The sequence below is a fragment of the Monodon monoceros genome, unplaced genomic scaffold (genome assembly GCF_005190385.1).
Source record: "Monodon monoceros isolate NGI ecotype Baffin Bay Population unplaced genomic scaffold, NGI_Narwhal_1 Super_Scaffold_10, whole genome shotgun sequence".
NCBI lineage: Eukaryota > Metazoa > Chordata > Mammalia > Artiodactyla > Monodontidae > Monodon > Monodon monoceros.
Genome location: NW_021703766.1, coordinates 57,494,644 through 57,507,077, shown reverse-complemented (window position 1 = coordinate 57,507,077; position 12,434 = coordinate 57,494,644). Strand labels below are relative to the sequence as shown.

General features: G+C 44.6%; 1 protein-coding gene across 7 annotated transcripts in view; it reads left to right on the top strand.

Annotated features, from left to right (window-relative positions):
• ZNF606 (zinc finger protein 606) overlaps positions 1-12,434 on the top strand; it is a 66,832-nt gene that overhangs the window by 40,759 nt on the left and 13,639 nt on the right. For 6 of the 7 annotated variants that reach the window (XM_029240522.1, XM_029240513.1, XM_029240504.1 and 3 more), the window contains 3 exons: positions 380-468; positions 8,673-8,799; positions 9,028-9,126. In XM_029240522.1, coding sequence (XP_029096355.1) covers positions 380-468; positions 8,673-8,799; positions 9,028-9,126 — 315 coding nt within the window. Of the gene's footprint in view, positions 1-379; positions 469-8,672; positions 8,800-9,027; positions 9,127-10,643; positions 10,703-12,434 lie in introns of all 7 variants that reach the window. The other variant, XM_029240530.1, reaches the window with a different exon arrangement.

Here is a 12,434-nt window from a genome sequence, read left to right as displayed (position 1 = left end):
CCGGGGGCGTGGGGTCTGGTCCAGCTCTGTCTCTGGGCAGAGCTGGAACAGAGAGGGACCAGAACACTCCACTGGGGGGTACAGTGTGATGACATCTCCAGGACAGGATGCATGAGAATGAATGTGTGGCCACTTAGGGCTCAGGCCTAGAAAGTCTGTGAAGAGACACTTTGTCTAAGACAGTACCTCAGCAAGGGGAGATGGTTCATGTGTTTAGGCACATTCTTTAATTTCTCGGCCCCACTGCTTTCATCTATAACATGAGGAGGTAGGGTTTTTCCCTTGCCCAAAGGGGAAGGACAGGGTCAGGAGGTGGGCCTCATGTGGTCACACTTCTGGGAGGGAGAACTGCCTCTGTGACTTCACTTTCCTCCCCCAGCTCTGTGTCCTCAGGACTCTACCTGGTGCGTGGAGAAGACCCCTGAGGAGAGAAGGAGGGCCCCCAGGCTTCCGACAGCCCAGGCCCAGGTGAGATGGGGTTTCTGCTTTTTCGTGAAGGGTTGCCCTGTTCCCTAAGGTGTTCAGGGTGTTCCCGGCCATCCCAGTCGATGTACTTCCTCAGTTTACCACAGCTAGGGTTTGGGTAGAGAAGGAATCAGCTAGAAGTTTATTGATTCCTGAGCACAGGTCGGGAGAATTCTGTTTTCCATGACTTGCAGCCTCACTGTCAACCAGCCTGTTCAGAGTCCTGAGCCCCAGCTGTGCTGTGGGCTGTTTGGTGGATAAGGGGCAACCCCCTTTTGGCTAGCAGCCCCCTCCTCTTTTTCCCTCCCACCTTCCCTCATGTATTCAGTGCCTGACTCAGATTGATGATGTCTGCTGAGCTCTGTGCTTACTGGGAGGAGAACAAGGTGAAGTGTTAGCCCCCATCCTGAGGAGCTCCCATGCCACTTTCCAGGGTGGTTCAGTCAACTGCTGAGACCTCACCATCTGCCTAGTGCTGCACATGTGGTTCAGGACACAAGCCAGAGGTGCTTAGGGAGGCCCTGAGCCCTGGAGCAGCTGAGCACAACTGATGCCTTGGGAGAATCTGCATAGAGGCCGTGGGGCACAGAGCACCTAGGGTCCTTTTGCTGTGGAGAGGAGGCTGCCTGGGAGATAGAACACCCCTGAGCCAAGGGGTAAAGGGGACACATCAGCCGGGTGGGCATAGCCTGCTGTGCAGGAATCTGGCCTCCTGTAGCACCATGGGGACGCACCGCATGACCAGCATCTGGGTGAAGGCTGACCATAATTAGATTTTAGGCCAAAGAGGCCAGGACAAACCCAGCCGCATCCTGAATGCCCGCCACCGAGCTGGGTCTCCATCCTGGTGGTAATGAGAAGCCTCAGAAGTGTTGGGAGCAGGAGGAACCAGGGTTTAGAATGTGGCTGGAAAGTTGCCTCTGGCAGGGGACTGGAAAGAAGGGGGGCTGTGGGAAGCAGGCTGGCGTATCAGGCTTCAGTCTGACCAGCACCTGGAAGCCAGATCTGAGAGGTATAAGGGAGTCGAAGCAGGAGGACTTCGTGACTGTAAGGGCACAAGGGTGGCTCCCGAGAGAAATAGGGCAGCACAGTTCATGATGTTGGACAGGTGTCATCTCCCTCCTTCCCTCCTGCTCAGCCCCCTTACTTGAGGCAGCCACTTAAAAAATTCTTTTTAATAAAAGCTTTATTAAAATATTAATGTACCATAAAGTTCAACTTTTTAAAGTATGTAGCTCAGTGGGTTTTAGTATATTCACAGAACTCTGCAACCATCACCAGTATCTAATTCTAGAACATTTTATCATTCCAAAAAGAAACCTTATACCCATTAGTAGTTACTCCCTGTTTCCCCAACTCTCAGCTCCTGGCAACCACTAATCTACTTTCTCTGTATTTGCGCATTATGGGCATTTCATATAAAGGGAATCATATAATATATGGCCTTTTGTGTCTGACTTTCAAGGGTCCTGTATGTCATATCGTTTATCAGTATTTTATTTCTTTTCATGACTTGGAAGTAGTCATTTTTAACTTATGTTTCAGTTTCTTAGGGTTTTTTCCAAATGAGAGATTTTTATCCTAGTTCTTCACATTTGCATGTACTCTAATGATTGTCTGCTGTGAAAGACAAAAATAGTTTCATTACTATATTTAGAGTTTTCATTTCTAAGTTAAAATAATGAATCAAGCAAATGTGAGATACTGTGATATAAAAATGTTAATAACATCTCTGCTTAGCTTTACGCCTCCCGCCAAGTTAAAAAAAAACTAACAAAACCTCCCACGGTTTCAAGGCTGACTGGTGAAGCACGTCGTGAGTATGCTGTCCCCACATCACAGCACTGCCGTCTCAGGTCTGAGCCACGTAATGAGGGCATCACAGCTTGGGTGACTGGTGTTCGTTGCTCTTACAACGTGCGGTTATTTGCAGACAATCGATAGTGAAGCTAGACTAGGCTGAAAGATGGGCCCTGATCAGTTGCTTGGGAACAGAAGTTAGCTGTAGTGAAGTGCTGTGAAGAAGCTCTAATAACCACTGTGCTGCACTCTGCTGTCCATTTATATGAGGGTTTCTGAGAGTTATTAGAGTTAATGCCGAGAAAATAAAATGGAGAATTAAAATAACACCACCCTCTAATGTCTGAAGAGTTGTGATTTGTGAGCATGTACTCCTGGCCCCTTCCCACACCCACTTTGGATCTTTCCCTGTGGGAAACTCAAGACTTGAATGTGTGAGTTTTGTATTAAGTGAGGTCTTGGGAACACAAACAAGAGCGCCTTATCCCTCTATTGTTCCCTCCAAATTAAATATTTATTGAAATAAAGCATTCACCTGGTGAAAATATCAAATGCTGTCATCCCTTGTTATCTGAATAGTCCGATCTTACAAACATGTTGGTTAGTGAAGTTTCAGCTAGTGGGAGCCCATTATTTTGATGAATAGGGAAAATAATAATAATATCCCAGCCCATATAAAAACCCCAGCCAGCCCCCCCCAAATATGGAAACTCAAACCCCCACTATAACAATCCACCAAAGATTTCTGCACAGTAAACATTCACATAAAACACCAATTAATGGAATACTCTGCCTCCGTCTTTGGTTGTCTCAAGGTTGAGCACAGTTTAGTTATATTTTCCTTCTCTGCAAAGAGCTTGCCCTAAAATATTAATAAACAATGAAATTCTGAAGATGCCAGAGAGTATATCTGGACTTCCCCAGGTTCCATGAAGGGGCCAGTTGTCAGAGAATTCAGGTAATGCAGGAGCAATCAGATGAGATCCTTAGCTGTCAGGTAAACAGCTAAGATCCAGCTCAGCACCCCTTACATCCTCCCTTAAACCGTCCTGTAGTTTAAACGTGAGGCTGGTGTGTCAGATTTCATAAAGTGCCTTAGAATGTCTAGATAAACGATTATACTTGTGTACAAAGCAACATGTCCAAAAATGTTTACAAGAATTTGGGTGAAACATGTTTGCAAGTCATCCTGGCAGATGATATTTGGAAAGTAGGAGTTCAGGTAAGGGTAACCTGTGAAATGGAAGGGCTCACTCCTACCTAGGGGGTGGGGCCCTTCTCTGTTCTGCTTCCTTGCTCCTAAGCATTAGGTAAGTGAGACTTTCGTCTCCCAGCCCCACCTCTTTGTCTCCACAGCTGGTGAGACTAGGTGCCTATCTTCTGCTGTCTCTTCTGTTTCATCACCAGCCTCAGTTTTGCATTTTCTTTGCATCCCTAAGGCCTCCACGAGTTGTGGGCCCTGACATTGGGGCATGTTCTGCTGGGGGTCTTTGTTCTTCCTGATTGGCAGTCCATGGGCCCTTCCAGTTTTGATGACATCTCTCAACTCTGAAAATATTTTTTATTTAAATTTTTATTTTGACAAATTCCATAACTGCAGAAAAGTATAAAAAGTGATTAAACAGACAGGTGATTGAACAAACTCCAAATTAATCATCGTTAATGTTTTGCCATATTTGCTTTTCGTTCTTTTTAGTCCCCAATCACATTCTTTTTGCACCCTTCCTGACAGCAACCACTTAAGATACGTACATAGTTAATCCATTTTCATACTCATGTAGGTAATAAACTATATAGACATTATAAGGTAATAATCTGGTTTTTTTAACAATGCTTTTTCTACATGTAGCTTTTCTATACCTTTCAAGGTCAATTTTGAGGTATATCCATGTGGTAGATGAAGGTCAAGTACATTCCTTTTGCCACATCAGAGAAGCGCACTCTACTCATCTCTTCTGAGAATAAGCTTATAAGTCCTTCCTCCTTCCACCATTTTTCCTATTCCAAACAAAGCCCTGTGGAAGTTCTTTTAGTTTTGCTTTGTGCGCACATTTAAGTTTATCTGGGCATACCTTGGAGGCAGCACTTTGCTGAGTTTTAGGGTGTTTGTGTTTTCCATGTGACCAGTGCTGCCACGTGGCTCTGAAAGGGCAAAGCCCCCTCTCAGTCTCCCTACTCAGAGAAGGTGCCTATTTCCCTGCATCTTTGCTGCCACTTGACAATATTAATATCGGGTCTTTTAATTTTTGTTTACCTCAAGACCACAAAAGTTTATTGCATTATTTTAATTTGCATGTTCTTGATTGCTAGTGAGGTTGAATATCTTTAAATGAGTTATTGGCCATCTGTATTTCCTTCTTTCTCTGTGTGTCTCCCATCCCTAGATTTCTGTAGATTCTCACATTAATATGTAGGCATTTCATGCTTTCTGGATCCTGAGTCTTTGCCACATATGGGTTATCTTCTCCAAATCTGTAGCTTGTCTCTATGGTGTCTTTTATCAGTGAAATGTTTTTTGGTATATTTTTGTCAAATATATCTGTCTTTGTTTATGGCTAGTGTTTTGTGTCTTTTTTAAAGAAGTCCTGTGTTTTTAAAAAATTCCCTCCTGTTTTCCTTTATTTTTCTGAGGTTGTCTGTTAGATGGCCCCCTGACTGCTGTGTTTTTTTTTTATCTCTTCTTCATATTCTCTGAGCCTCTTGTATTATCCTGTCCTATTTTATACCGAATCTTTCCAATCTGGGAATTAGAAGTATAGGTCATTGGAAGTTGGATGTGACTGCTGCCTGGATTCTCTGTCCTCTTAGCTGCTAAGTTCGGTCTTTCCACCTGTGCAGATGTTCCTCATGTGTGCAGGGGCCCTCTGGTCTGTCTTTGTTTACCAGAGAAGAGCTGTGAGGCTGTGTCTGACAGATCTGCTTTGTGCACCTGAGCAGGTCTGGTTCCTGATTGACCTGCCTCTAGGTCTCTGTCTCTATCTGTCTCTCTCCCTCTCTCTCCCTCCCTCCCCTGACAAGTCTCACTCTAATCTCCATGTGCCTCGGTGGGCCAGGATCACCAGGTCGGTTCTGCTTCCGGTTTCCTGGGTGCACAGCTGGCTGTTAGGCCACAGACCCCTCCCCTCTCCCTGTGTTGGGCTGAAGGGGTCTCAACTCCAGGGTAGTCACTCATCCAGGCAGCCTGAGAACCTCCCACACTCTTGAGTATGAGGAGGGTCCAGGGAGTTTTTCCCACAAGGCAAACTGGCTGGCAGGGATGTGGGGCAACTGGCAAAGTTGTCCTGAATATAGAGGTCCTGAATATAGACCTTGCAGCCTGATTCTCCTGGCTTCAGTGGCATTTAAGCTCAGAGCCCAGAGCCTCTCTTGGGGTCCTGCTTCCCCTGCAGCCCCTTCTAACGTGCAGGCCTGGGGTCTCCTTTGCTCTGTTTCCTTGGTCAGCCACACTCATCTCCCCATCTTGCGGGAATGTGTAGAACACCACATGCCGACGGCCTCTTTGCTGGCCCGTTATGTCGTTTACTTTCTTAAAAAAAACTTTAGGAGATTAAAAAACCCTACGAGTTTCCTGTTGCCGCTATAACAGATTACCACAAACTTAATGGCTTAGAACAACATGAATTTATTCTCATGTTCTGGAGTCTGAAGTCTAGAATGGGTCTACAGAGTTGTGTTCCTTCTGGAGGCTCAGGGGAGAGGCTGCTTCCTTGCTTTCACTCACTTCTAGAGGCTACCTGCCATTTCTTGGCTCATGGCCCCTTCCTCCATCTTCAGTGTGCATCACTCCGACCTCTGCTTGCATTGTCTCCTTTTCTCTGACGCATACCCTCCTACCTCTTTCACTTGTAAGGACCCTTGTGATTTCATTGAGCCCACTGGATAATCCAAGATAGTCTTGCCATCTCAACATCCTTAACGTAATCACATCTCTGTAACTATGACATCTTTTGTCATATTAAGGTAACAGTCATTAGGACATGGACGTCTTTGGCAGTGCCATTATTCAGCTGACGACAGACACCCACATTCACCAGCCTTAGCAAATGTCACCTTCCAACTTTCTGCCTTTTCATTTATTTGGACAACCTTTAAAAAAAAAAAACTAGAGTATTTTATAGCGAAGCACAGATACTCTATCATTTCACACTTCTGTGTATGTATCTGAGACATTCATACCTTTTAGAAGATAAACACAATACCTTTACACACCCAACAAAATTAACAACAGTAATTCCTTACTATTACCTAATACCAAGCCCATATTCACTTTTCCCCACTTGTCCCCAAAATGTCTTTTGCAGTTGTTATTCAAATCAGGATCCAAGCAAGGACCACATGTTGCATGTTCTTCATATACTGAAGAAACAGGTCACCTGTCTTGGGTTGCCTGATTTTGCCTTTGTGATGTCCTTGGATGAGTTCCTCTATCCAGCTGTCTCCCATAGACTGGTAGTTGAGCTAGAGGATAGGGCAGATTCAGGCTTTGTATTTTGGGCAAGAGTACTTGATAGGTGGTGCTGGGTCCTTCTTACTGTCCTGCATCAGTGGGCACAGGTGGTCTGGTTGGCCCATTTCCAGGTGATGTGATGGATTAGTGGCTGCAGGTATTGTCAGCCTGACCCCTCCATCGGACATTTCCCTTTCTGCCTATCACCTGTGGTTTAGCAGTCATCAATGATCACTGCCAATGTCCACTATTTTAGTAGGGGTTGCAGAATCTCTCTAGTGATTTCATTCCTTCTGTGTCAATTAGATGTGGTGCTTTTGTTCCTTTTTAAGTATGTGTATGGGGATCTGTTGGGGTCTTGGGAAGGGTGGGAGGTGAACTTGTGGCTCAGTCCACCAGCTTGACAGCTGCCACGGTGTGGGCTTGGACCTTGTTAACTATTGAACTTTGAAGCCATCTAAGTAGGTGCCACCCTTGAGATTAGGGAGCATGAGACGGGCACACCAGGAGCACCCTGGGCAGGAAGCCTGGCCTCCCAGCTGGTCTCCCAAGTGTGATCACTCTGAAAGTGCATTGAGTTTAGGTATGGTGCACACTTCGGTTTTGTGCACTTCTCTACCCGAATGTTAGATTTAAGTAAAAAAAGTTTACCCCAAAAATGTAGGAGCAGCAGCCAGTAAGGAAACTGAGGCCTGGGTGTGTCTGTAAGAGGAAAATCAAAAAATTGGAATGGAGGAGTCCAAGGCTAAGGAGGGTTTCACTAAAGGACGTTGTGAATAGCAGTTGTAAATGCCTTTTGGAGTTAGAGAATCACTGGAGCAGAAGCAGTTCTGTGTTTCAAGCCAGTCATGTGAAGGTGGAGGAGGAGCAGTTCAGACCAGCAGAGCAAAGTCTACACTGAAGACCAGCATGAGGGCTGACCCTGGTCGGGGATGACTCTCAGGACAGAAAGGAAGGCCACATGTGGGTGGAAGAGAAGTGATTAGCAGGCTGTGAGGAAGTGGAAGGATGCTTGGAGTGGAAGCGCACTGCACGTGTATCCATTCAGTGGGTGTTTGTCCTGGGGATGATTCTGCACTGACATGGAGGGGAGGACCGTAGTGCACAGACAGCCCAAGAGGGGGCCCTAGGAAGGAGCAGGGGCTGTGGGGTTTGTCGCTCGCTCACCTCCCGTGAAGCACAGCTCGCTCCCCAGTCCCCCCGCCACACCCTGGAAGTGCCCAGATACCTGAGGCTCACGTTGATGGCTTCAAAGGACTGTAAGGGATGCATTCATTGCAAAAATCAGACTTCCCTTTAGCTTTCTAGTGGGTATTCCTCGTTCTCTTTTTCCTAAAAACATCAGTTTGAACTTTTTCAAAATCAAAGTGCTTTGACAGCAACTGTAAGTGATTCTCTTTGGCTTGGGCTGCTCTGCTTAATCCTGTCTCACCCCTACCTCCAGTCCTTGGGTCGGAGACAATCTGGGAGTGGAAGTGTCTCTGCTGTGGCCAGGAAGGCGGTCACCCTTCCAGGTCCTAGATCTACACGTGGAGCAGACTTGAGCCCCAGGTTCTCTGGTCTGTGACCAGGGCTCAGAGTCTGCATCCACCCTGGTCCTGGTCTCGGTCTTATTAAGTGTCTGCAGTTCCAGAGAAGCAGGAGGAATTGCCCAGATGGGAGTCCTGTCCATACTAGCCAGTGTTAACTAGAATTGGGCAAGATCTTAGGAGAGACCTGCTCATCTCTATTGTGGTTATTGTGGGCCCAGATATCTAACTCCCTAAGAGTACATCCCAAATGCAGGGCCCTGGGTGGCTCCCAGTGAGACCTGACCCACGTCAGTGAGAATACTGAACGCATCCAGGACAATTCCTCTATGTACTATCTCCTCCCCAGGGCTGTCAGACTCACTCCAGCCCCAGAAAACACTGGAGTGGGGGTAGCTCCGGGCTAAGGAGGAACATGTGTGCTCTTTTAGGAACCAGTGACCTTCAAGGATGTGGCTGTGGACTTCACCCAAGAGGAATGGGGGCAGCTGGACCCTGTTCAGAGGACCCTGTACCGTGATGTGATGCTGGAGACCTATGGGCATCTGCTCTCTGTGGGTAAGGCGGGGACTGCCCAAGTAAACGATGCTGTCCCCCTTGCAATCCCCTGTGCTACTCTCTGTTTACAAGCTTACGAGGCCTCAGAAGGGCTGAGATGATCTTGAGCCCTGAGGTTCAAGGACGAAATCCCTATTGCTCATAAAGCATGAAGTGAAGTCATTCATGAGAAATAGGCAAGGGAGGGTTACATGGCTCTACAAGTCTGTGTTTTTCCTCCACATGTAGGGAATAAGATCGCCAAGCCCGAGGTCATCTCCCTGTTGGAGCAAGGAGAAGAGCCGTGGTCAGTGGAGCAGGCATATCCTCCTCAAGGCGCTTGTCCAGGTGAGAGCAGACCCCAGGTGGGAGCGAGGAACCTTCTTCCAAGCCATCCTTGTTTGAGAAGTGGGCTGAGGCCGTGAGGAGTTCACTTCCTCAGAGACGGTCACAGTTCCTTCCAAGGAGCTTTATCCCTTATATTGACTTTTTTCTGCTGTTGATTCAGAGCAAAGATGCCCACCTTTTTAATACGGTAACAGTTCTTGTATGCTACAGTTTCCCTCCTCACCTCTCATGTTCTTTGCTTTGTCCCTTTGTCTAAGAAGACTTCTCATTCATTTACCTGCTTTTTAATGTTTTATTGCCAAACTTGTGGCCTGTAGTCACTAACTCTTCTTACAAAAAAACAACAAAAAATGTTTTTTTAATATAGATAATGTATTTACATGATTCAAAAAACTCAAAGCTATATAAAATGTGTAAGCTGAAAAAAATCTCATTTATACTCTCTCCTCTTATCCACATTATTATTATTCTCCAGAGAGACACACAGATAGACACACAGACACACAGAAGCACACACAGGTAACCACTTTCCTTTTACTATAAATTTTGGGGTTATTTTATTAGTGGTTGCCCTGGGAATTATAATTAACATCTTAATTTATAACAATTTAGTTTGGGTTACTATCAGTTTAATTTTGATAGTATACAAAAACTTTGCTTCTGTATAGCTCTGTCCTCCCTCTTTTGTGCTATTATTGTCACAAATTACATCTGTAAATTGTGTTTCAACATAGATTCATAACAGATTTTTAATTTATTTATAATTATTGCTTTATGTAGTTGTCTTTTAAATCAGATAGGAAACAAACAAAAAATGCATTTGTATAGTCTTCTTGTATTTACCTATGTAGTTACCTTTACTGGTAGTCAGTATTTCGAGTTAGTGTCTTTTCATTTCAGCCTAAAGAACTCCTTTTAGCATTTCTTGTAGGGCAGGTTTACTAGCAGCAAACTCTTAGCTTTTTTTTATCAGAGAATGTCTTGATTTCTCCACTTTTGAATGATAGTTTTGCCAGGTATAGAATTCATGGTTGACATATTTCTTTTTCTCTCTGGCCTCCGTGGTTTCTGATGAGAAATAAGCTGTTTATCTTGTTGAGGATCCCGTGTTTATGATGACTTGCTTCTCTCTTGTTGCTTTCAGGATTCTCTCTTTGGCTTTGGCTTTTGAAAGTTTAATTACAGTGTGTATGCATGGGCCTTCTAGATTCCCAGGAATATGTTAGGACTTTTCAAATCTATGGACATCTCACTCCTCAGGTTTTCCTTTCATTTTCTGGTTTGTGTATTGTGTACCCCGTCTGTTTTCCATCACCTCAGACAGTAACGCTTTAAAACATTGCCATTAAATGTTTGACAAATACCTACTTCCTAGAAGTTTTTAGCGCTGTGCAAGTTCCCACAAGCCTTTCAAGTGGGGTCTTCCTGGGAACCACCAAACAGGTCAGATAATGACTGTTCTTTGGGAATGAGGCTTTGAAAAAGCTCTAGCTTTGTTCTGTTCCTTCTATCACCAGAAATGTGAGCTGTTATTTTCCAAGGCTACTGCTGAGTTGAGGAGTCAGATGGGATTAGGGTAAGTTAAAATGCCACAAAACTCACCGTTATTATTGAAACTCAGTTTTCCTTGAATAAACTCTCCCTGGGTTGCTGCAAGTCTGGTTAATTTAGAGAATTCAGAAGAAACTTATTCTGTCAGGTTTTGCTAGTTTTATGGTTGCTTTTATGGAGTGGTGAAATTTCACTGACGTCTTACCGAGGTTAATTGCTTGCAATAATTTCTATTGTTTGTTTCCTGAGTTTTTTAATGCAATTATAAGAATATAGGCATATGTAGTTACTTTTCACCTTTCCAAAGGTAGAATACAATACACATCGTTCTGTATCTTGTTGTTTTTAATTTAACGATATACCATGGCCCCCTCTTGAGTCCTGAAGTTGGACATCTTCCCATCTAACGAAGTGAACTTTTGTGGAGTCTTAACCAGCTGCCCCCTATCTGGATCTGAAACCTTCCACCAAGGAGTCATGAATTCCAGAAGCTTTAATGGTCAGTGCTGACCATTCTAAGTAACTGTCCTGAGCCCTGTGGTTCCACCACCTCCATCCTTACACTTCTGCCTTCTTGGAAATCATCTCAGCTGTCTCCTTGATCTTGATAGAACCAGGAATCTCAGCTCTCCCTTCTAGATTGTTTCCCCGTCTTCCTGATCTATATCCCTGATGCCAACCTTCTGTGAGTCTGCTAAGCTGGAAATGGGGAAGTCATCCTGACTGCCTGCTCTTTCCTCTCTAAGAAGTAATCTCTTGTCTGACTTCTGAGATTTTCTTCCTCTGAAATGTCAGCTGTGTCATTCAGCTTCCACCAACATCACCCTCAGGTAGGCACCCTCATAAAATTCCAGCTCAAGTTGGTGAGTGAATTATTATTTGTTATTAGCCCCCTCAGATGTTGTTTCTAGATTTATATCCCTGAAATCTTCCATTATGAGGTCTCTGCCAGTAAACCTACAGTGACTTGAGTTGCCTTTTAAATAACTCTGACCGGATTTCAAGACCTTCCAATTTTTTCTATTATTTTGCTCATTTCCTGACTAGTTCCTGCAGTTTACTCAGCTGGCATCCTTAAGGCCCTCCTTACATTTCAGTCACATCACGCATGCCTTTGCTCATGCCATACCAGCAGTCTGTCTGTATTTGAGCCATGCCCGAAGACTGAGCTCATGTTATTTCTCTTGTGTGAAACCTTCCTTGATTTCTTCTGTCGTGGTCTCCTTTTCTGACCTCCCATCCACTTAGCATCTACAACCCCACAAACTCTCAGTGATGTAATGTGTGTATTCATAACTGTTTAGATCGTCACCTCATCACATAGATAATAATTTACAGGTGGAAGAGACACTCAGGCCATAAGTACTGAGTATGAAGCTGGACGGACATTATTTATCTAATCAGTGACTTGGTCAGCTTCCATTTTTTAAAGTTTCTACTGGAAAAATTCAAAAGTTGTTTGAAGATTATTCCCTAACTACTAGAAGCTAAGCTTAAAATTGATAGTAAGTGCCATTTCTTGAGCAGAGTAGGATCTCTCCTGTTGTAATGGACTTGGGTAGTAAAAGAGGGAAAATGGTGTATAGTGAAGAAGAAGAAAAACCTGGAGAAAGAGGACAAGGGTCTAGGCCCTGTTGGGTACCTGCAGCATTAGACCCTGTGGTATGCTGAATAATGAATGATACCCACCCCTGCAAAATGTCCACATCTGAAACTTGTGAATATGGTGCCTTATATGGCAAAAGAGACTTTTTCAG